Source organism: Xiphias gladius, chromosome 9 (genome assembly GCF_016859285.1).
Source record: "Xiphias gladius isolate SHS-SW01 ecotype Sanya breed wild chromosome 9, ASM1685928v1, whole genome shotgun sequence".
In the NCBI taxonomy this organism is placed as follows: domain Eukaryota; kingdom Metazoa; phylum Chordata; class Actinopteri; order Istiophoriformes; family Xiphiidae; genus Xiphias; species Xiphias gladius.
The window spans coordinates 17,925,759-17,948,869 of NC_053408.1; the positions used below are offsets into that span (position 1 = coordinate 17,925,759).

A 23,111-nucleotide genomic window follows, 5' to 3' on the forward strand; every position below is an offset into this window, starting at 1 on the left:
GGGTGTAGTATGGCTGCTCAACCCTGTCTCCCAGAAACTGTATATAAATATAAGTTTTAACTAAACTGTAACAGGAAACACATTTTGCAGGAAAGGTAATCGCTGGCTGGATTATTTTGAGAGGCAACAATTTATTTTGAATGAATGAAGCTGCACATTTATTGACGGCAGCGGAGTCGCTAGGAGGTGGTTGGGGTGGGAGAGCCCAGGGTGGGACCCAGAGTCCCGTTTGTGGTTGGGTTAAGATAACAAAATGCATTACTGACCACTTTTTTTGAATGAACAAAGGCTGCAGAAACATTCCAGTGGTAACATCTGTGCAAACGAGGCAAGGGGGGGAAAAAGACGACTTGGTGGCATTTTCAACCGTGTAGTTGCGCTAAACGATTGACGGCCATCATGGACAGCAAAGACTAACATCTAATAACACTTTAAATGTACATATAGGCATGTCAGTAGTTCAACAAATATCAAAATGAAATCTAAAAACCATAATCATATGTCTGTTTGAGTATGAATCACAGTAAACATGATAAAATAGCACAAAATTGAAAAGGCAAAAAAAAACAAGTTTGTACAGCCTCTCTAGCACCAACATAGAAGTTGATGAATCTCAGTGCCAGTTTGCCTAATTGAGCTGCAGAGACACCAAAAAGCTTTTGGTTGGAAAAACAAACCAAACAAAAAAAAAAAAAAAAAAACACACACAGTTGATTAGCAGGCGAGGGGGGTGATGCTCTGCGCTTCGAGGTCTTTTCCTTTGCCAAGCAGAAAATTAACGATGCAGCAACACTCTGCAGGTCTCTCTATAGAAACAAATAATGTTTGTCCTCCTCTCTCCTTCCTCTCTCTCCGTTTCAGCCTCTCTTGTCTACACAACAAGTTTGTTGATTTTGCTCTAGCTCCCCTTACGGCCCTCACATTTTCTTCATACTTTCTGCTTCTCCCTCTGTTTGTCATGTTTTCTCCCCCTTCTTTCGAGGCCTCGTCTCTCAAAAACCAAGTTAGCTTTTCCCCCTGTTCCCCTATGACAAAAATGGCTTTTGTTTTTCATTTTGGACAAAAGGCACTTGCCATAGCTTGTCAGACCGGAGAACGGAAAACGGCTGGAAAAGACCACCGTGTGTCCCCAGGAACTTGTAAAAAAAACAAGGAGCAGGAGATTAAGAAGTGAGAGACTTGTGGTAGTTAGATGCTAATTAGATATTCAGCCTTCAGGGGATTGAACAGAAACTTTAATGGCTCCTTCTGTAGTTGCCTTATTGCAGTATGCAAAGGACCTGGAAGAGGTCCGCACACGTGGAAGGATGAACTCACAGTAATTCCCCTGCATGTGCTGTTGCCCTAAATGCTGACCCCCACTCACACAGTGGGATCTTCAGGGTGTAATATTGCATTAATAATGTACTGTATGTGAGGAATAACAGTATATTATTCACCGTATACTGTATATTGTGCAACAAGTCCTCCAAAATAAAGGACACAATGCACTGATTGTCAAAAACATTGTCAGTCCCTAAAAACACTATGGTGACGACTTGGTTATCTAAACCAAGTCGAAATCTAAACGACTTGGTTAGATTTAGGGAAACATGCTTTGTGAAGGTTGGGGGGGGGGGACCTTTGTCGTCATGGCTACAGTGATGCGGTTAGGGAGCGATTGTGGTCATGGTTAAGATAAACCAAAAGAAGCCAACCATAGACTTTGTGGCTGTATAAAAACATCTCCCAATCCCTGCAGTCATAATCTGGTATCATCCATCCCTATAATCAGATGCCTCATAATCAAACCTTTACTTTACCGACTTTATTTTTTTTGATTAGTACTTCATAAAAATTGACAATATTGTCCTCTCATAGCATCATTTGTTACTTACTTTTACTATTCGTTACTAAGCTATTTTGACATTTTGAGCATTTCTGTCTCATTTAAAAAATTTGAAAGTCCACCAAAGTGTCAGGCAGCAGCTTCAGACAGTGCTGGGTGGGCGGCTACCACACTGCGGGCTAATAGGTTTCCTTTATGTCAGTGTGGTCCCGCAGGCAGGTCGCTCAGCGTGTCTTCTTTGCACAGTGTTATTCTTTGGACTTCCACACTTCAACGTCATAGAACACAGTTACATTGTTAAATGTTTTGAATTAAAAAAAGAGTTGAAAGGGCACAGAGATGCGCTAGTTTAATGAAAATGTTATCATTGGCATTATGCAGTTTAAATATGTCATTTTTTTTAGGCAGAACCTTATAGATGTATAGATCTATACAGTATTTCATACTGGAGATGTGTTTTTTTTTCTTCCCTGGTAATATTCCCTGATATTGAAGTTCAGAAATCTAAATATAGCTTGCTTTAAGTACACTTGTATGATTATAGTAGCCCTGAGTCACTTACACAGTGTGGAAAAAGTAAGGTGTCTAAATTAAATATGTTGTGTTAAATATGTTATACGTTATATAATTTGTATACATTTACTGTGTAATAAGTAATTGGACAACACACTGAATGTTGAAAGGACACTAATATAGCTTTTAGTCTTTAGCAACTGAACGAATTGTTTTTCAGGGGGACATGTTTTGTTTTACTTTTGGCGTTTTAAATCTACCATAGTACAGGAGATAATGTGTTGTTGAATCTCACCTGAAATCTGAGAGAAGCACACTGGATACAACAGCTATGAATGTACGAGATGTGTACAGCAGCTAAGCGTTAGGACATCTAATGCAGTGAAGCCACCACAATGGACTGAAACAGAGACTGATGCAGTCAGAGAGATGTTTTTATGTGTTGAATACTTCATTTGAAATGAATCAGATGGAAGACAAAGGGAGCTCTATGTGTCGCGATTGCTGCTGACCTTCAGCTGTATTGTTCAGGATTTCATTATTGTTGCTGCCATACCAGCCATAGGACTTCAAACCCACACTATCATGTACACTTTGACACCAAACCACACAGACACACACACACACACACACACACACACACACACACACACACACACACACACACACACACACACACTACTCATGCAACCTGCAGCTCTCCCAAACCACACACGCACAAACAAACACACAGTCAGTGTGCAAAAGGTTAAGCAGGCTAATAAGTGCCGGTCTGTTCTGCCTACGCTGCTTTCCTCACTCCGAGGGATGAAAAGATCTCTTCCTCTCTGCCTTTTCATCTTTCTCTTCTTCTTCCTCCTCAGAGGTGGAGTGTATCCAGCCATCTCATTTAGACTCCCGAAACTTTTGATCCTTTTTTCTCTTCAAGCCTGGGTTATTAGTCACTCAGTTAGAGTGAAAACTTATATCTGAGCTTCATTCACAGCAAGCGTATTTTTGTCTTTTTCCAACCCTGGAGTGTTTGATCCTTCAGCTCACTGCATTTGGCAGCATGAGAACAATGTCTTTTGAACTCAGGTGGCACCAAATAAAATCACTGAGATGCCTTTGAAAAGATGGCTCTGTGGCTTGTTTCAGCGATGCACCAAACCCACTTTTCTTTCCCAGTATCAGTTCTGATATGTAAATTCAATAAACCTAACTGTGTGTGCGATCATTCAATCGTAGTAACAACATCGTAGTAACAACATCACTTCCTAACTATGAGTGGGGGTGTTTAAGCACCAAGATTCTTTTTGGGCCTTTTTCTGGATTTACAGCATTGTGTTGTAGCTACTTTGTAACAATGGTAACTAAGAAACTGTATTTACTGTGGATCAGTGACAATATATGATCTATTTCCTGAGGTCAACATTGGTGCAGAGTAAATTTATCTACAATACTACCACTGGGGTCTCATGGATAATACAATTTCAGAACACTGGTCCCATTACAGATATGTCATCATTGTTCCAGACAAATTATATTTTTGTCAGTATTTTGTTAGTATCTCAAATGGCCTTTAAAAGTAAAATACCCATGTGCCAAGGGCTGTTAAATCTGTTGGTGTATGACGTGTCAAAACCAAGACCCCAGGAAGTCCTGGGTTGTGCAGCTGTTTCAACAGTGTAATATATATAGTATATATATATATAGGAAATTGAGTTTGTATTTTTATTATTATTATTAAGTTTTATACAACAAAACTGAGTTACACCCTTGGTCTTTCTGACCTAAAATGTCAAATAATTACACATTCTGCCCTTTTAATATAATTTTATTTGTTTTTAGCCAAAGCCCAAGAAAAATGATACCAATTAATTTGTAAAACAAAAACGTTTGACTAATTGAACTATAGTGAGAGATCCATGTTTAAGAAGCAGCTGCAACAAAAGTCACTTCACCCCTCATTAGTGAGATTCCATTCTTTTCTGTTTTTTAATATTTTGTATTTTGTATCGTCTGCCTTTGTTTTCGATGACAGATTAGATCCTCCAGGGCATGGATGATACCAATCTTTCACAAATCTGTGGAGAGATGTTCCGCTCTTCTTCACAGAGGATTCCCTTTCAGCTGCTCTTTGCTGGAGGGGTTTTGTTGCTCTGCCTTCCACTTTAAAATACTCCAAAGGTGTTCCATTGGATTCAAGTCAGGGGACATACTTGGCCAAGTCATAGTTTTCACTTTTTTCTTCTGTACAAACGCTCGTGTGATTTTTGCAGTGTTTGGGATCATTGTCATGTTGGACAGTTCCTGTCCTGCCAAGCTCCTAGAGACAGCTAGTCATCTTTTCATTCAGTATTTGGGTCACGGCGCCTTCTGTTCTTGGTAGTATGGCTCTTCCTCTCCCTCCTAACCACTGCAACGACTATGTTTCAGCTTATGTTTAGTCGCCTACTGATGCTCTTGCACCGTTCTCCCATCTTTATGAAGTCTCACCATCCGGTTTCTTACTTGTTCGGGCAGTACCTTACCATGTGTAGCCATGTTCCATTAGACACACAATTTTGACTCATTTAACATTTTAGTGATATTGCGCAGGGGTGTACTCAGCTTTGTTGTACACTCTGTATTCAAAGACTGGAGAGTTACCTGTTCACAACATCATATATTCTTTTTGAATGGAGAGAGTAACAGTGTAGCAGGGTCTTCTACAGAGAGTGTTGCATTATGGGTTGTTGGTAGCCTTAATGTTGCTAGGCTACGGAGTGTATTCAAGTCTGTTTATAGTGAGTCTTTCAGAGTTAGTCAGCCCTGAAAGTGTTTCATTAGCCCAGTTTAGCCTACAGGAGTTTCTGAAGGATGGTGTATAATGTTCTGCTGCCACAGAGGAAATAAGGTCGTGATAAGTGAAAATGAGGTCTTTACTGCAGAAATGAACCAGGGAGAAAATCCATCAAACAGCCAAGAATTACGTATGAAAATGTTAACCATTCTTGCCACTTCAAGAGCCTGACAAATGTGGGATTTATGTGTTACTGTATGTCATGTTTCACTTCTACAAAAGAAATGGATCAATGATGAGGACTCTCACCTTGAATTAATGGTTTCACAGGGAAACTTTCCCAAGTGTTTTTCATCATATAATCAGGGCCCTGTATTCAGGCCAGTACATTACATTTACTGATTTACTGTACTTAAATAAAAAGACCTTGTACTTTACTTTATTCAAGTATTTCCAAGTTATGCCACTTCATAGTTTTGCTTCACTACATTTCATTGGAAAATATTGTACTTTTTACTCCACTACATTTATTTGACGGTTATAGTTCCTAGGTACATTGTAAATTAAAAGCTTTCCACATGCATGCATGCGTTTTCAGTTACTCTGGCTGATCAGACCTCTAGTCGTGTGTAAGTTCGGTGGAGCGATGCTGGGAATAATGAGACATCACTGAACTCATCACCAACCACGATGTACTGATAACCAGTCAAATTGTCCTGCCCTGACAGGTGTAAGGAAACCAACAGAGGGGTGAGGGAGCTGCCATCCAAGGTCAGTTTGTACATGCTCTCAGTGAAAACGTGGGAAAACATTAGGAAACATAAGTGCTAACACCTGTGGAAGGGCTGACTATTGCTGTGCAGGAAATAAAAATGACAAACAACTAGCACAGTCCCAATTCAGAATGTGCTGGTTATCTCAATAATAGTTCAGTATTTTATTTAATCACCTAATGATCATCATCAGACTTTCACGTCACATCTGTGTTATGATATTAATAATAATAATAGACCCTATTTGTCAGATACCTGATCAGAAAAAACTGGACCACACATTTACTGTGACATATACACTCACTTGCCAATTTATTAGGTACACCTGGATAAAAATAATGCCATATAATACAACAGGCCTGCAATCAAATCTCCCTTCATGCGGATTATAAAGTTTAGTTTTTATTGAATCTGTTTGAAAGAGGTGTTGATTTATTTTAATGATCATTTTGGAGCCTGTAATTTGTGGTGCTGTTGGACTTTACCGAGTTGTACTGAGAGATTGATCCTAATATTTTGTCCATCCCATTTATATGAATTAAGGTTGACACAATATAAGGAACAAAGTTATATCTAGGTGTACCTAATAACCTTTAACCCCTCCTTGAACTGGAGAATCTGTTTTTACTGAAGAACTTGATTTAACAGCAGCGCTGCATAAATGACTTGTTCCACCTGTTAATAATCCTCATATATCATGCTTGGGTGGGGGTAAAAACAAAATGGTGCTTTCTTCATGTCGCTGCGTCTTAAACAAAGCGCTGCTTTTGGTTCAAGTGGCCGTGAATAGCAGTTGTACTGCTGTGATAAGCCATTTCCAGTTTGCAGAGCTTGGGTCTAAAATCGCCCCACACTTTAGATGATCCTGTGTGAGGTTTTGTAGCTGTGCTTGTTCGCCTGGGAATCCATGCTCGACTGGGCGCAGCCATCTTTAAAACGCTAACTGACTGTTGTTAAATGTTTCGAGAACCACTCTTCCAAAAACCTTCGCAGTCGTCACTGCACTTCCTTGGGTCCTGAACAATACACACATGACGTTTGATGAGCGGTTGTAGAGAAAACCTAAGGACAGACAGAAAGAAAGACAGACAGACAGACAGATTTCTCTAGGATAAATTGAAATTTGCTTTATAAAATGTGATGCTTTATTATGGGTTAAACTACCACACAGTACAGTACTTTAATACTTCAGTCGTAACAAATCAACAGTCCTTGTACTTTTGATTTAACTACTGTTAAAACTGTAATTTTACTTTTGTATTATTCTTTATGGAGGAGTAAAAGATTGCTTTTACACCATAGTATTGCTACATCTACTTACTTAGTGGCCACTTTTGGTTTGCATGTGGCGCACACTGGCCCGAAACACTTTTTCCATACAAAATCGTTACAAAAGCCATCGCTGCTGTCTTAGCATCCCAAACTTCGCAAAACGACTCTTTGTATTATCAGAATTTTATCGCTTGATCTAAACACCTGCATCTTTACTCTATATGTATGGGCACACGTAGCTTGACATCAAGATGTGTGTCACTGTGTCAAAAACTGGTGTGTGCCATCCAGTCAACATACATCACTGTCTCTCCACATCCCAGATGCTGCACCGGTTCCTCTTCTTCTGTACGCCACATCTGGTGTGTTCTAAGGCAAACAAAGGACAAGACGCAGCTGGTGTGTGTTGCCCTTCAGTCCATCATTGCAATCAGAAACAAATCACTGCAGCGCAGTTACTAAGTAGATCCAAAAGTGATCAAAAGTTCCACAAAGTTCAACATCCAACCTCCCCTCATGTTACAAATGCAGTCGCCAGGATACTAACATCAGTCGTTGGATGGTTCCTACAGCAATGCTCCTTGGGAGTCCTAGTTTCCCTTTCAGGAAAACCTAAACGTGGGTTTCTGTTATGGTATGTTTGAAGCATTCGATCGACCAATACTGCTGTTTCTCTGGTCAGGACAGTCCGTTATGGCCAGTGGGAAAATTGAATAGGATGTCTGGGACCCTGACTGCCAGATACTGTTTAATCCCACCTTCTCATGAAAGGTTATTAAAAAAATACAAAAATGCAAAAAAGTGAAGTTCTCAATCGAGGTTTGGATGCTAACCAGCCTCCCCCTCGTGATATTTATCTAACTGCAGTCCAACTTTGATGCCTTTAGAGCCACCAGCCCCACTTAACAGAAAGAGGCACAGGTCAAATTAGGATCTCATAGAACTTTACACACATAAAAGTGATGTTCAGGTTGTATCCTTGAGGCTCGAAGTGCAGTGTGTGAAGTTGTGTATTTTTGTGTTTATCTGCCGTTTTAGACCTTAAGAATGCGGATATTTTTTGTGGAATTAAATCCCCCTGTCTGAGCCTCACTTCCCAAAGGAATGAGTATAATGTAAAGTTTAAAATTAGAATTAAGATCAAGCTTAGATTGAGGTTAAAGAAAGAAAATCAACTGGGATTCACGCAAGCACAAAAGCATAACTTTTTTTTTACATTATTTGTAGTTCAGCAAATGAAAAAAGTGAACCAAGAAGGAAATTTGAGATGCAGCAGCTTCAGATTTGCATGCACACGGTGCGATACAGAGTGTGAGTGTGTGTGTTTGGGGTCTTTGCATGTGTTTATGTGTATGTATGATGATCTGCATTCCCTACGCTCACCTGCCGGCAGCGTTGCTTCCAGCCTACACTGCAGATCTCTCTCCGTCTGCATCTTTTTACCTCTCACTTACATTAGTATCCTTAAAGATTTTTTTCACACTATATCCTGCTGAAATATTGCCAAACATTTCACCGTGAAAGAAGAATGAATGTTTTAATCAGATTAGTACAGGTAGCAGTTAAGGTCTAATTAGATTGCATTAATCAAAAGTCTAGAGAGAAAAGAAAATTACTTTTAAGCTTGGCATTTACCAAATTGATGGATGTGGGTGTTCTCAATATTTAGTGCTTTTTATGAAGAGGTCTTTATTCCTGTAAACATTCAGATAAAAGTTTGGAAATAATTGAATCAGGCTGGAATCAACTTCTTTGATGTGCCAGAAAAAATGAAATCATGTGAGGAGAAGAAGGCCAAAAATAGACATTGTTTAGTTATGCTTTGTTGTAGGGGGCGCCGTATTTTTCTTAATAATATCCCAAGAATTTCTTTAGAAAGTACTACGTAATTTGGTACCAATTATAGGGAAATGTAGACAATGTTCTAGGTCAGTAAATCATTTATTTAGGTTTGTAAGAACGATCATGAAACTCCCTAATAGTTTTGACACAAAACCATCTCAACTCAAGGTCCACTTTCTAGCTGTTTTAGAGCTTTTAGCCGCACCTCAGGGTCTTCATCACACCTCGGAGCCGGTTCAGGTGTCGTTATGTGAAAAAATGGTCACGAGATAGCAAGTGCTCCTACACCGAGAGGAGCTTCTAAACCCTGTCTCGGTTCATGATGTGGTGAAAGCCCTGACCTTGGGTCGAGATTATTTTGTCACCCTTCCTGATCCCAAAGTCAATAATTAACTTTCATGCTCCAGATACTACACTGTAGTGGCAAAACGAACAGAAGAGAGTTAAGCTGAGTGTATTAGCAGTTACTGGCTTTTAGATATAATATTCTTAAAGAGCTGCCAACATCTTAAAGGGGCATCCACATCTTAGTTTACTTTTCACGAGTACTACACAATCAGTAAAATCAGTTGTATAATGTCTACTTTGGCTCTGGGGGCGGTTTCCAAAGTTTAAAAAATAACCCTGAAGTTGTCTTAGTGATGTCATCAGGGTTATCTCGGCTTTGGCTTAAGACTTGAACATTTTTAAATGAAAGCCTACATTACAAATTAGAGGTGTGAGTTTTGAAAGAAGTGGGAAGTAGGCGTTGCATTATGGGATATGTAGGATCAAGTGTTTTTGGAGCTTGACGGATACTCAGGATACTTTTTTTTGTAATCCGTCTCTCTATAGCTCCTTATGGTTATGAAAAAACAATAATAAATCACTGGATGTAATGACTGAAAAAGGTAACAGAGCTTCATTTCAACCCAAGTAAATATTAGGTTATTATTAAAAATGAAAGACAAAATTTTACATTTGCTTGTGTAAGTAAAAGACTCATTAATTTACACTGACAATTAATTCGACTTAAATAATTGGACATGTACCAACTAAACACTGGCTCCATTTCCCTTTATTAGGACCAAATTCCACAGTCCTTTCCAGGAGTCTTTCCAGTTAGTCTGTCAGTTCCTTTGGGTCATGTAAACTGAAGTGTTACCAATCGGTTCCTTTTGCCTCAACACTTAATTCTGTCTGAGCCTACTCCACAAGGTGTGTCACAAGATGATAATGCGAATACGGACAATGGGCAGAGGTAGCGGAAGGTAAACAAGTCCGGGCCTTTGGCTGCTACTTTGCACAGTTTGGATTTAGACTGATGTTCTGTCATTTTAGCATTTTCTTTTGGATCCTCTCGCCCGCCGTATTGCAAAAATGTCCCTGCTGTTCTTGTTGCTGAATATCTGAAAAAGCACACCATTACTTGACATCTTTAAGACTGTATATACTGTTTGTTTACTGTGTATATACTCAGTAAATACACAGTGATAACATAGCTGTGCTTTTTGTTTAGCTATTTTCCCAGTGATTCCCCAGTAATTACGCAATCTATATACTTTTTGCAGTCTAAAGCCCATTTTTCTCTGTATTTAAACTAAGCACTTTGCACCTGTGTGGAGTTCACGTACTATTCCAGTCATATTGCAGCCACAGGCAAGTTAGATTTTCTTGCTGCATGTTGTGAGTGTGTGCATCCGTCAGGCAAACACACCATATTTGCCCAAGTATTGTAGTGTATACCTGTACAGTAAGGGCCTGCCAAGCCTGAACTGGAGCATAGCAGTAGAAATTCATCTAGAGGCAGAGCGTCAGACACATCAGACCATGGGAATCACTGATAAAAACAAACAAGAGAATGTGAATTTTGCACAAAATGTATTAAGAATAAATCATATTCAGACTCATACTCATCACACGGCTCCAATAATCAATGGGCTTTGATTATCGATTAGCAGGTTACAGCGTCAAAAATATAGACAAATACCATTCATACGTCACCAGAGACCAAAGTCATGTATTCACAAAGGTTTGCTCTGTTGGACATACAGTTAAGCTCTATTGACAATGTTGTACTCAACTAACAATGATGAAAAACTGCAAAAGCATGAAAATCATCACACATGAGAAGCTTTAACCAGTGTTTTGCTTTTATTTGATACAAAGACAGAGGATATATGTCGGAAAATGTAAACTTCAAATAATTAACTGCCTGCAAAAAAAAAAAAGATTTGACTTATTTTCATCAAGTCATTTCCTGTTGATCAGTTGATTAATGGATTAGTTTATCAACTAATATCAGTGAGCCATATATGTTCAAATTTATTATATTACACATATTACATATTTTTTTACTAAAAAGAATATCATATGTTCTATCATAAGTAAACATCCTTTCAACAAAACACTGAGGCAAATTTCATCCACTGTACAGGCAAATATGCAACAGTAACTTAAAGGGAATTTTAGTGATTTATGACCTCCATCAGCAGTCAGCGGGAACTGCAACATCTGCAGTGTTTGTTTCCTCCTACACAAGCCCACATCCTCCGTGACTGACATGACAAACAAAGCCACATTTCCACAACAGAGAGGAGTCAGTAAGACATTTACAGCAGAAATCCAAGGGGACTGTAGTAAGTAAAGCGGTAAAACAACACGATACAGACTACTGGCCTGATAACACTCATTTGCTCTGGTGGTCGGAGCGGGAAAAGTGTGTTTTAAACAAAAACAAAAGAAAACAACAACAAAAAAATTCAAATGAGATAAATAGGCCATGGGGTTCCATCTTCAAGGATATACATGTACTATCTGTGAAATATTTCACACAGCCTGGTAGTAAATGGTGTTGTAGGTTGAATGCTGAAGGTTCAGTTGTCCTCTCTCAGTGTCTCTGCCAGCGAAGCGTGGGGTGGCGCTCCCCCTGTCGCAGCTGGTGTCCAGACGCAGCCCTGCTGGGACACGCTGAATGTTATTACTATTGACTGACACTGCAAAGCCCCTCCGCTCCTCTCGGCACATCACATAGGAAAATCAATCAAACGCTCATCAGGGTGGAAGCCGCTCAGGCATCTGCAATGAGATCTTTCACCAGCTTTGAAGACAATGTTGTGCACCGTCTTCATATGCAGCAAATTAATTTAACTGTTTGTGCAAAGGGGAAGACCGACAATATTACACATCAACTTGAGTTTACTCATGACTGAGAGTGAATACAGTTGTGATACAGCTGTGTCATCTATGACCATATTTTCCAAGGACTGGTGTCGGGGCCAGTCCGAGTATATTTGAATGGATTGGTGCCGGCTAAAATAAAGCTGATCAAAATCCGACCCTTTCTTTTTTATACCCTGCTGTATCCATCTCAGCCCGCTGGTGTTGCAAAGCTGCTGTCCCCTCTCACAGCCGGGCTCTACAGCGCAGCCTTCCGCTGCACATCCAGGCGAAAATTAGTGTGTGTGACTATGACAAATGATGTGGGCGTAGCAGTGTGTGACTCTGGGGTTCAGACACCGACTACCATTAGCAAAGAGCAGCGTAACATTCAGGTGCAGCTTCTCCCTCGCGTGGCGCGAGCTGTCGTTTTCAGCAGTTACAGTAGGCCATGTCAGCTGTCGCTAATCATTGTTAACTCCGTGAGTAACTCGACGAGCGTTTCTGTAGTTCCAACACCACCACCAGAGTGGACTGTGTCACGTCAGTTTCAGGAGTCAGATTCTCCCAGTTAATCTTTCATTCGTATCATATTCATATCATCCGTATTTACAGCTTATAAACGTCGTAGTTTTGAATCACGACCTTCGGATTTTGGATCAGGTAGCTCGTGAAAAATAAGGAGTGTCGCATTAAGTAGGCCACAGCTGTTATTTCATTGTGTCAGATACATATTTAATCAACGTTGAGGTAAAGTAAGGGATCAGAATCAGAATCAGCTTTATTGACCAGATATGGTTTTACATACAGGGAATTTGGACTCTCACAAAGTACCAATAACGATGTTCAGGAAGAGACACATGGACATGCTCAGAATCAGCAGATACCCCATATCAAAGGACTCAGACTGGGGCCAAACAAAACTTGATCGGAACATTCCTTGGGACCATAATTCTCATAATCTGTCTCTCAACTGTTTTTTTTCCTTCCCCACTTCTAATCGCTAGCAGCGAGTTTATTACAATTTTTGTTTAAAAAATTTGTTTTTCTTCCTCTTGCTACCCTGATACTAATGCAAAACCTAAAAAAGTTAAATAGTATTATTAATATACGCATAAATAAGTGCATTAGAGTATTTTATTAATTTAGGATGATACCTTCAGTTTATTACCACCCCTAGCGGCATTTGTCTCATACTTTTCATTGGTTTGTGCGATTAACATTTCCACTATACACTGATATATTTGACAACAGGTTTTTTATTTTCCACGTTGTTTTCCATGTTTGTGTGAAAGATTTTGTTCACATTACTGGGTTTACATATTAAACATCACCCACATGTCCAGTCTTCATGGCCACTTCTGTCCTTGTACCACATCCCCTTAGCCATGTTTGTGTTTTGGTCCTGAACAGGGCCACTAGAGGGCAGCACCTCTGTGTCAAAATCTGCACATTGGAGACTGTGTAGCCCTTGTTTATGTCTTTCAAGAGTTTTCCAACTTTATAGAAGTGAGCTTTTAAATTGCAATGTGATTTATAGTTTTGTTGTGGTTTGCCCAAAGAGCTTTAGGTGGTAATCCAACATTATTCATCCTTGACAGGTGAATATTGGGAGATTTTCATGAGTACTTACCCATTTTTGGAGCATGCAGGCTGCTGTGGTCCACAGTCTGATGGGAATGTTTGGGTTTAGGCTTCATCACAGGGGTGTAAATGTTTTCCACTGTAGTTTTAGTGGTAATGGGGGTACAGCGTTGCCGTGAATGAGCAATCAGTTGTGCTATTTGTCTGGCCATGGAGGTTTTTTCTGGGACAGGCGGCGGCATTTTGCCTGGCTGGGTGGTCACCTTCACCCCCTCTTCATTCCCCTCCCTGAAGACATCATTAGACTCATCCGAATGGGTGACAGGGCGGAGACGCACGACAGAGAGCCCCTCAAGTGTCACCACAGGCACAGGGGTTGCCAGAGATCTGAGGACGGCTGAGGAGTCCGAGTGGCGCCGATTGGTTTCCGGGGAGGGGTCTTGATTGGGAGTGTTGTCCGATTTAGAGGTTGGGGTGGGACTAGGATTGGGGTCAGGAAAGATGACAGGGAGGGGAATCTGCAGAGAAAGCCTTTTAGTGTGTGCCCGTGGGGAGGTGGAGCTGGACTTGGGATGCAGCTTCCAGCCTAGAGGGTCATGTCCGGTGATGACTGATGTCTGCACAGGAGGAGGAGAGGAGCAGGATGAGGCGTTGGAGGAGGAGGAAGATGAGGACTGACTTGGTGAGCTAAAGTTCCCCATGGGGGGGCAGGAGTAGCGTTTGGATGAAGCGCGCGACGCCGTGTGAGGTGTGGGGAGAGATACTCCTCGCTGTGGAGGCTGTGGCTCCTTCTTGTTCTTCTTCACAATAATGACAGGTGAGGTCCCACCCTTACTAAAGTCAGCTGACCACCGCCGCTGGTGAGAACTGGTGTTCACGCTGGAGGTGGGGAGTGTTAACAAAGAAAGCTCTCTGGGCTCCTGGCTATGTGTTATGACCTGTCCCGGCCTTCTTATGCCCTTGCAGTCTCCGTTCTGTGCACTGTGGCTCACATAATTAACTTCAGGGACTCTTTTACTCATCCGGCCACACTTAGCATAGCCACTACTGACATGGGCTGGGCTAGCAGGGCCATTAATAGCAGCGGAGCCTTTATTCATCCTGCTTGGTGGGGTGTCACTGAGTGTTTGCCAGGTCAGGTGATCGCAAAAACACTGTGAAGAGAAACATGGAGAGAGAGAAGGGGCGGGGGGGTGTTTATGTTTTGAAAAGAGGAACAAGACACACCCAACTCGACTTCTCCAATAAAGTTTTACATGTTTCACAACCAGAGCCTTTTCACACCAAAGCCGGATGGTATGTCAACACCCATCAGCCGTGGAAGTATTTAAAAGGACTTTGATGATCAACTGACAACCATCTGTTTTCATTTCAAAAGGCAGTTTTGACATTCATGTGGTTACACAAATACATGCTGAACTACAGTTTAGCGTTCAGCTACAATGCTAAGCTATTGTAACAAAACAAGTGGAATAGAGTCATAAAGCCAGCAAATTAACTCAGTAATATAAGTAACCTAAGCGAAGCATACCAGACTAAGTAAGGCTGTCACAACAAAAAACCCTGAGTGTACTGAATTTTATTGCTTCTGAGTTTAACATGTAAGCAGAAGATTGTGTTTTTCTCCTCTCAAAAGTTTCACAGCATGCTTTAGATAATATAAACAAAATAGTCTGTTTGATTAAACTACTGTAATTAAACATAAAATTCTTCTAAAACAGTTCATAACTTAAAGTTCATTACTGAAAAAAATGAAAATCTCAAATTATTATACCCAAAAACTTGAAAACTAACATTGGCATGTTGAAAATGTGCATACATTTGTGCTCAAGATGTGAATGTAAAGTGTAAAACAGTGTTTACCTGCAGTGCTTTGCTGATCTCAATTCGCACCCCGTCTGAACTAATCTGTTTTTATTTCTTCTCTTTCATAATATCACTCTTGCCCTACACGTTTCCCCACCCAGCTGCTCATCCAGATTTGACCACAGCTTCCTCAGATCAACGCCCCGAAACCCGCAGAGTCCCCATTTCACACACACACACACACACACACACACACACACACACACACACACACACACACACACACACACACACACACACACACACACACACACAGCTCAGAGCAATTTAAACTGATAGATCTTAAATGTCCTAGTATAAGACCAACCATGACTTTGCTCTGACTGCTACTATTGAACTATTTTTAGTTATAATCTGCAGTTTCCTCAGTGTAAGTAAATGTAAGTTTTTCTTTATTTCTTTATCATTAACTGATATGAGCAGTAGTGGTTTAATCTATGGCCCTTTCATTAAAGGGTCAGTTCACCTAAATCATGAAAGGACATATTCTCCTTCTTTGCCCCGCTTTTGATCAATGATACAGTTAGGTCCATAAGTATTTGGACAGTGACACAGGTTTTTTTTGTAATTTTGCCTCCACATACCACCACAGAGGGGTTTAACAAAAATTTCACACCAACCATTTAGGAATTACAGCCATTTTTATACATAGGTCCTCATTTTCAGAGGCTGAAAAGTAATTGTTAAGTTGATAATTGATCAGTTTCATGGGCAGGTGTGACCTGTTCCCGAGTTATTTCATGACAAAAGAAGCAGATAAAAGGTCTGGAGTTGATTCCAAGTGTTGAATTTGCATTAACTTTAATATTGACAAAGTGGATGGTGGTTTACACTTACATTACTGAGCTTTCTTAGTAACCACATATAAAAATAAACAGACCATGAAAAGGAGAAAAAAATATCAGAAAGTTTTGAACTTTAAGCCTTCCCGGTGATATTATTCCTTGAGCATAGGGATAAATCTTGCAACCTATTTCAACCAGTGGGAGCAATGTCAGTGTTTTGACTCCAGGAGCTTCTGGTATTAGTGATTGACACTTTTTGCTCCTCTATTGCGAAGAGATACTCAACGTTCAAGAAGCCGTAGCGATGTGCAAATTGGGATGTGATACTATCTGGTGACCCTGCTAACAGTGTCTTTAACTGGCTGGACTGGCTGCTTGCACTTTTGATGACAGCTAAAGATAAGAACCCCCTCACAAGCTTTTGCATTAGCCTCTGTCCACACCCAAGGTATTCAGTAATATCTGTTATCTTTGTTCAAAATGCAGCGGCATTACACTACGTTTAGCTGTCAACCTGAAAGCTCTACCCCAGCTGCACATCTAACAGCATATCACAAGCAATCACATGTAGATCAACACGTACACGTGTCCTCCTCCCGTGCTCCTGCACGTTGTATGCACTCTAACGCTCAGCGTTGACAGCGAGTCCTTTGAAGTTTGATCAGCTCAGAAGCTGCGTTCCTTCACTTACTTGCCTACTTACCTAATCCACCCACAGGCCGCGGAGATCTTTCGAGGCTGTGTGAGTAATTGGCAGGTTAGGTTGTCGAGACTCGGGCCCGCTAGGTGAGGGCTCGGTACATTAATCTCTGTGTAATGAAGTGATGTAAATCCCTGGGGAGGCAGTACAGAATATTGTAAACCTGCAGACGAGGGTGAGGGATTACCGCCGATCCGAGATGGTTTTTATTTGATAATACACAGAGAGAGAGAGATGCAGGGGGGAAGTTGTGTTTGTGCTTTACAGTGTGTGTATGTGTGAGAGAGACCTGACCTTTCTCTGGCCGTTTCATTGGATAGCAATGATAAATATTTGCCTCTGCTCCCCGTCAGTCAGAAGTGGTCGAATATTAACAGCAGCCCTCTGCTCAGCTGGCCGTCCCATTTTATGTTATGTTTCTTTTGTATATCGCTTCACTGTTAAAACTCATGTTGGGAACTTTCAATTCAGTTTGTTCTATTTAAAAAAAGACAAAAAAGATGAATAGTTCACTTTTTTCTACAGTCTTGGAAAGAAGTTGCACATTTGAAATAGGACTGCGTCTGAAGCTGGGGCGTAATAGGGAGAATATAAGGTCCAACAGTATGAAGCGAAACATCCAGAAATCCGGTGGGAATAATGTCCTAAAGAGCAGGAGGAGTATTTTATAATGTTTCTTTATTTTTTTCTGAAGTTTTCAGAGATTTCTCACAATGGCTAAGCACAGAAGGGCTCAGCGGAGATGTACTTTACAGCTCCCTGGAAAATGGAGAGATTTGAAGGCTGATCCCCTCAGGTTTGCCAGCAAAAATGATTAAAGGAACCTGTCAGAGTTTTTCGAGGAAGGGTTCAGAGATCTGAGCATGACAAATAGTCACATACTGGAAGGGTTTGGAGCATTCCTGGTGTCAGAAATTTGAATGGTTTTTTAAACCATTTGGTGGAGCAGAGGAGTAGGACCGTTCGAGTTGTGATATCTCGTTGCATGATTTGTTTGACTTAATTCAACCTGATTGAAGTCTGTTTGGCCCAAAAAAATCCCCATGGTGCGCTGCAGTTTTCAAAATATTTTTCACCTCCTAACCTCCTAACCTCCTAACCTTTAAAGGAGGTTAGGAGGTTAGTGGTGAAGAAAATCCCTCTTGGCATGTAGCACTGGTCTGTTTTTTTTTATTTAATTTTTTTTATTTATGACATATTAAGCACAGTAATGTAAATTATGAACTTGATAAGTGTAATATCTGGCTTTACTGTATTCAGAGGCAACAGTTTTTTGAATGAATCAAGCGACACATTTTAGGAACTACACTGGAGTCGTTGGGATTGATTGACATTTCTTTTTTAAATCAATAGAAAACATAATCCGTTAGCAATTATGTTAACTTCAAAATGTATTTGCCGTTACAAATTAGTTGTATATAAGCATAATTTCTTGGATTTAGTGCAGGTCATAATAATCCTAATTATCGGAATTGTTTAAGTACAACAACAGTTGAAGACACAAAGTGTGTGTGCATATTGAATTAAAATGATTGGAAATAATAATTTCTGTTGTTCAAATTAATAAAGTTAGCGATGCTTAGTAGAATTCGCAAGAAGAGGATGCATCTCCCCAAAAACTGTCACCTGTTCACTGACACAAATTTTCTTAAATGCATTCATCTATGAAAAATATTTACATGTTTATGATATATGTAAACTGTGTTATTACACATAAACAGAATTGATAAAGTAAAAAATGTCTTTTATTTCACTCAAACCAAGTTCTTTGTTGTCAGTGCTTAAAGGAACTAAAGTGTATCACAAGTGTTGCTGATTTACAGCTGATTTACAAACGATATGACAGCTACAATCAGCTTTGAAAACTAGTGTAACCAAAGCAGCAAATTAAAGGTTAAGACAGCGTCCACATTATTCCATCACTGCCACCTTCAGTTTGTGAAACGAGTGGTCTGAATGTCTTTCAGATATCACCTTATAGCACTCTCCCCAGCTTTTTTAATGTTCCAAATTATCATTGAGAAGTGTGTTGAGCCCCTTTCCCGCTCATCAGTGTCCATCAAGCGTTGAGTGTTGCACTCCTTTGGCACTATTTTGGGAGGTCCATCATTTTTTGAATCTCCGCTGGTAACGGTGACATTCATGTGCAGTCAGTCCAGTCCCCTGATTTGGACAAATCATCAGTGATTACATCGCGGTTCCTCTGTTTCCCTGCCTTTCTAATCGGACATAGGCCGCGTGCTGAATGAGTTCGTAGCAAAAATGTCGAAGTGTGTCAAATTTGTCCTTGTGCAAGGAAAGCTACATGTTTCTTAGCATCTCACGGTAAAAACAGTGTGATGTAATATCTGCAAATGAATATAGTTTTCATTTGCAGATATTTTGGTGAAGGACATCTTTTTGTATTCTCCTCTAATGTCCATTACAGCATAATCGTCCTTTTTTCCTCTCTCAAACAGCAGAGGTGTTTTGACACAACCTTGAACTGCTCTGGAACGCTTGCTTCACTGTTGCATAAGCCCTCCATTTCATTACACCTAGCTTCATCTTCCTCTTCTCATTCTTATCCGGGCTTAACAGCGGAATCTCAGCATATCTAACCGGCCTTCACGATGTCCTGTGAACAGAAAATTAAGCAGGCTGGAAAGTTAATACAAATCCTGTGATCCTCCGTGGCTCATTATTTAGTATCTTGACTATCTTAATATTCATTTTCCTGACAAAAAATTACAACGTTTCAGGATTCTGAATGTACAGTGGAAGAAAGTCAGATTGGATTTAGATTTATTCACACACACACACACACACACACACACACACACACACACACACACACACACACACACACACACACACACACACCTAGTATCTACTTAGAGAATGTAACTGAAATTATTTCCATATTCATATGGGCTAATCAGAAACATGAAAGTAGGGCAGCGTCCCAGCTGTAATGTAAATTATTGTAGCCTGTATTAATAATCCTATTTTACTATTAACACAGTCACCGTAACAAGACACAAGCACACTGCTAAGCTACATGTACACATATTGTGGGGGATTGGAGCTAAATAAATAAATAAAGAACGAGACCTGTTTCTCTGAAAGAATTTTTTTTAATTAATTTTATGAGTCTGAGTTACAACACAGAGTTTTACTATTTGATAACAGTTGAAATCACTGCTTATCAACCTGCTTATCAACCCACCGGTTGATGATGTCATTGCAGGGGATCCATGAAAGATTTTTGAAATAAAGGTGTTTTATCATGCATTTCATTAAATCAGCAATATATATGAATAAATCTTAAACCAAAAAAGGTACTCAAAGTGTGTCCAGCATTGACTCCTCACCGACGAGCCTGGCACTAAACCCCGTCTCCCGGCTGCATAGTGGAAGCAGAACGTCAGCAGCAGTAGTCTTAGCCACAGTACTCCCATATTTTTCACAGCTATGCATGGGAAGAGAGCCATGATGATTGTAAACAACTGCACTGATTAAATTTAAGAACATTTGTTCCGTCGTGGGACTGAAAAACCTGTATAACATGCATCTTATCCACGAGATGCAGCAAATTGCATTTTGGCTGTGCCGTGGCTCCAGGATGTACTGGTAGCAACCCTGTTCACTAGAAATTATATTTACATATTACTAAATTCATCACTGACTAGATTTGAGGCAACATTTTTTTTAAATTTTTTTTTTAACATTTATAACTGCAGCAGAGTCTCTTTGGTTAAATGTAGAAAAACACATTGTGTCTGAAGTCACTGTGAACTTTTTTCTGTATTAAACCAGACCGTGATCTTTCCCTAACCTTAACCAAGTGCTGTGGGAGTCTAAACAGAACCATAAAAACCTGTAATACTGCTGTGGATATTGTACGGCAAGATCAAATATTTTGGCAGAAAACAAATACATTCAGTGAACATCCAACCGATACAGTCTCAACATTTTGTGACTTGCCAGTTACATTAATTATCGATATTTCCTCATTATATTAAAATGCAAACCGGTTGGCATTACGATTCCTTCAAAACATACTTGCTGTTGTAAATTAGTTGTACATGAATGTCATTTCTAAGAGGCAGGGTTGTTTAAGGCATCCTGTACCTCAGCAGCCAGATTTTGTGGTATTTTGTTGATTTTTGCATGGGCTTAAAACAAACCTTTTACGGACATTCATCTCTCTCTGTCGCCTTGACATTACAAGCAATAACCGACTCCTAAGACATTTTAAGTATACAACATATAATTCACAAATCCCCAGACATTGACTGCTTCCATCCAAACTATTGTCACTACTGATCAGTCTACAACTACATGTAATTTTAAAATCAAGATCAGTTATTGTGTTGATGTGCTCAGTTATTATCAGAATCCATGTTAGCTCATTACTACAAAATTTAATGAATTATTGCGGCTATGCATTAAAAGACATGTTGTTACATAAACATTGTTACCAATGATTCCTTTGACAAACAGGACTGCGAACGTTTCGCTCTCTTCTTTTGTTCAAGCTGCATTCATCATCTTGTCCTAGCTGCTCAGTAACATCAGAGATAACGGGACATTTCAAAAGTTGGCCAAAAAGTTTGCCTGAAAATGGGATGGAAACCCACTTCATCGCAGCTTGTGTTTTCATATGTACTTCATTTATAGTAAACCAACATTGAGAGCCTCTGTATATCTGAGGAGAGTGGTATGTGCATGTGTGTGGATCCAGAGACCCCTCCAGAGACATTAAGTGCTTTTTGAATAAGACAGGTAACGGAGAGCCAAGAGACCACTGGCTTGTAATTGGAAGAAGATGGATGAATAGAGAGGCAGGAGGAGTGAGGAAGGGTGGATTGGGGAAGCTATGGAGGAGGAGAGGAGGGCAAGATGAACTGCTACCAGTGAACAATAAATGAATCCTTTGTCTTTCTCCTGCTCTCCTTCTCTGTGGCTCCATCCATCTACCCTGTCACCACTCCTTATCTCGAATCCCTCCCCTCTATCACGCCTATCTCCTCTGTACTCTCTCCTTGTCCTTCCTTTTTCCTTTCCCATTTTGGATTCTTCACCACTCTGCGCTCTCTCTCTCCGTCTCCAGGCCTGGTTGACAGAGATCCATGAGTACGCTCAGCAGGACGTGGTCGTCATGCTGCTGGGTAACAAGGTGAGACCTTGTTGCCAACACTGGGAGATGCGTGGACAGATGGACTCCTAGAGGGAGGGAAGGAGGGATCATGGAGGGAGGTATGGTGGGAGCCGGACTGTAAGGACAGATGGAGGGATGTGCCTGGAAGAAGGGAGAGAGAAGTACTTTATTACATGTATCACAGACTGAATTCTCAAATGTCACATTTTAGTGGTCACTGATAGTTTAAATGGTTAGAGCATCGTGTTGGGAAAGTGACAGCAGATACTGTTATTGCTTAACTGAACAACATTTGACATTTTTTATTAAAAATTGATCAAATTACTGTGTTATGTAAAAAGAATGACTCTTAGTGACAAATCCACAGAGAGTTACCACCCACCTCTGCAGTTCTGCTCAGGCCCGTCGAGCTTTTTATCATCTTTTAGCTTTCAACTTTATTTTTTTAACTCACTCTTGTCGCTCTCGTCAACCTTGTTTCAAGCCTAAGCAGGCAGCTGCTTCAGCGAAAGATTATACATTAATTTATACACAACCTGCCCAACAGCTAACGGCAGAGAATTATGTGGAGTGTTAGGCTAAAGAGGTAGCTAAAGCTAAAGAACCAGATCTTCTTTTGGAGTTGGTGTTGAGCAAAACTGAGCTAAAGAAGAGTTGCTTGCAATAGGTGGCCTGGAACGCAACTAAAAATGGATGCTAATGTTGTCCTGTGGCTGCTGAGTACATAGGCGTTCAGCTTTAAGCAATGCACCTCCTTTTAGCTAGTATTGGTTTACCAGTCAAAAACCCGTTTCCAGCCACAGCAGGCAAGTTGTGTTCAACTGAAAAGCTCTAATAAACCTACTGTACACCGTCTGCCCGGCACCAAACGGCAGGCCGACGAAGTTAGCGACCAGCTAAAGG

The 23,111-nt window shown here is 40.3% G+C and overlaps 2 protein-coding genes across 9 annotated transcripts in view; one reads left to right on the forward strand and one right to left on the reverse strand.

The window, feature by feature from the left end:
- Positions 1 to 23,111, forward strand: part of LOC120794107 (ras-related protein Rab-26) — a 94,338-nt gene that overhangs the window by 66,352 nt on the left and 4,875 nt on the right. For all 7 annotated transcript variants that reach the window (XM_040134782.1, XM_040134789.1, XM_040134787.1 and 4 more), the window contains exon 6: positions 22,161 to 22,226. In XM_040134782.1, the coding sequence (XP_039990716.1) occupies positions 22,161 to 22,226 (66 nt within the window). The remainder of the gene's footprint in view (positions 1 to 22,160; positions 22,227 to 23,111) is intronic.
- On the reverse strand, positions 11,126 to 15,651 carry LOC120794106 (putative protein TPRXL). Of its 2 annotated transcripts, none has more exons than XM_040134781.1 (3): positions 15,578 to 15,651; positions 13,764 to 14,868; positions 11,126 to 11,928 (listed from the first exon to the last, which is right to left on the reverse strand). In XM_040134781.1, exons 2-3 carry the CDS (start codon positions 14,812 to 14,814, stop codon positions 11,801 to 11,803), a joined length of 1,179 nt encoding a protein of 392 aa, XP_039990715.1. In that variant the 5' UTR covers positions 14,815 to 14,868; positions 15,578 to 15,651; the 3' UTR covers positions 11,126 to 11,800. The 2 variants fall into 2 exon arrangements, with proteins under 2 accessions (XP_039990715.1, XP_039990714.1); XM_040134780.1 differs by having other exon boundaries at positions 11,126 to 11,931.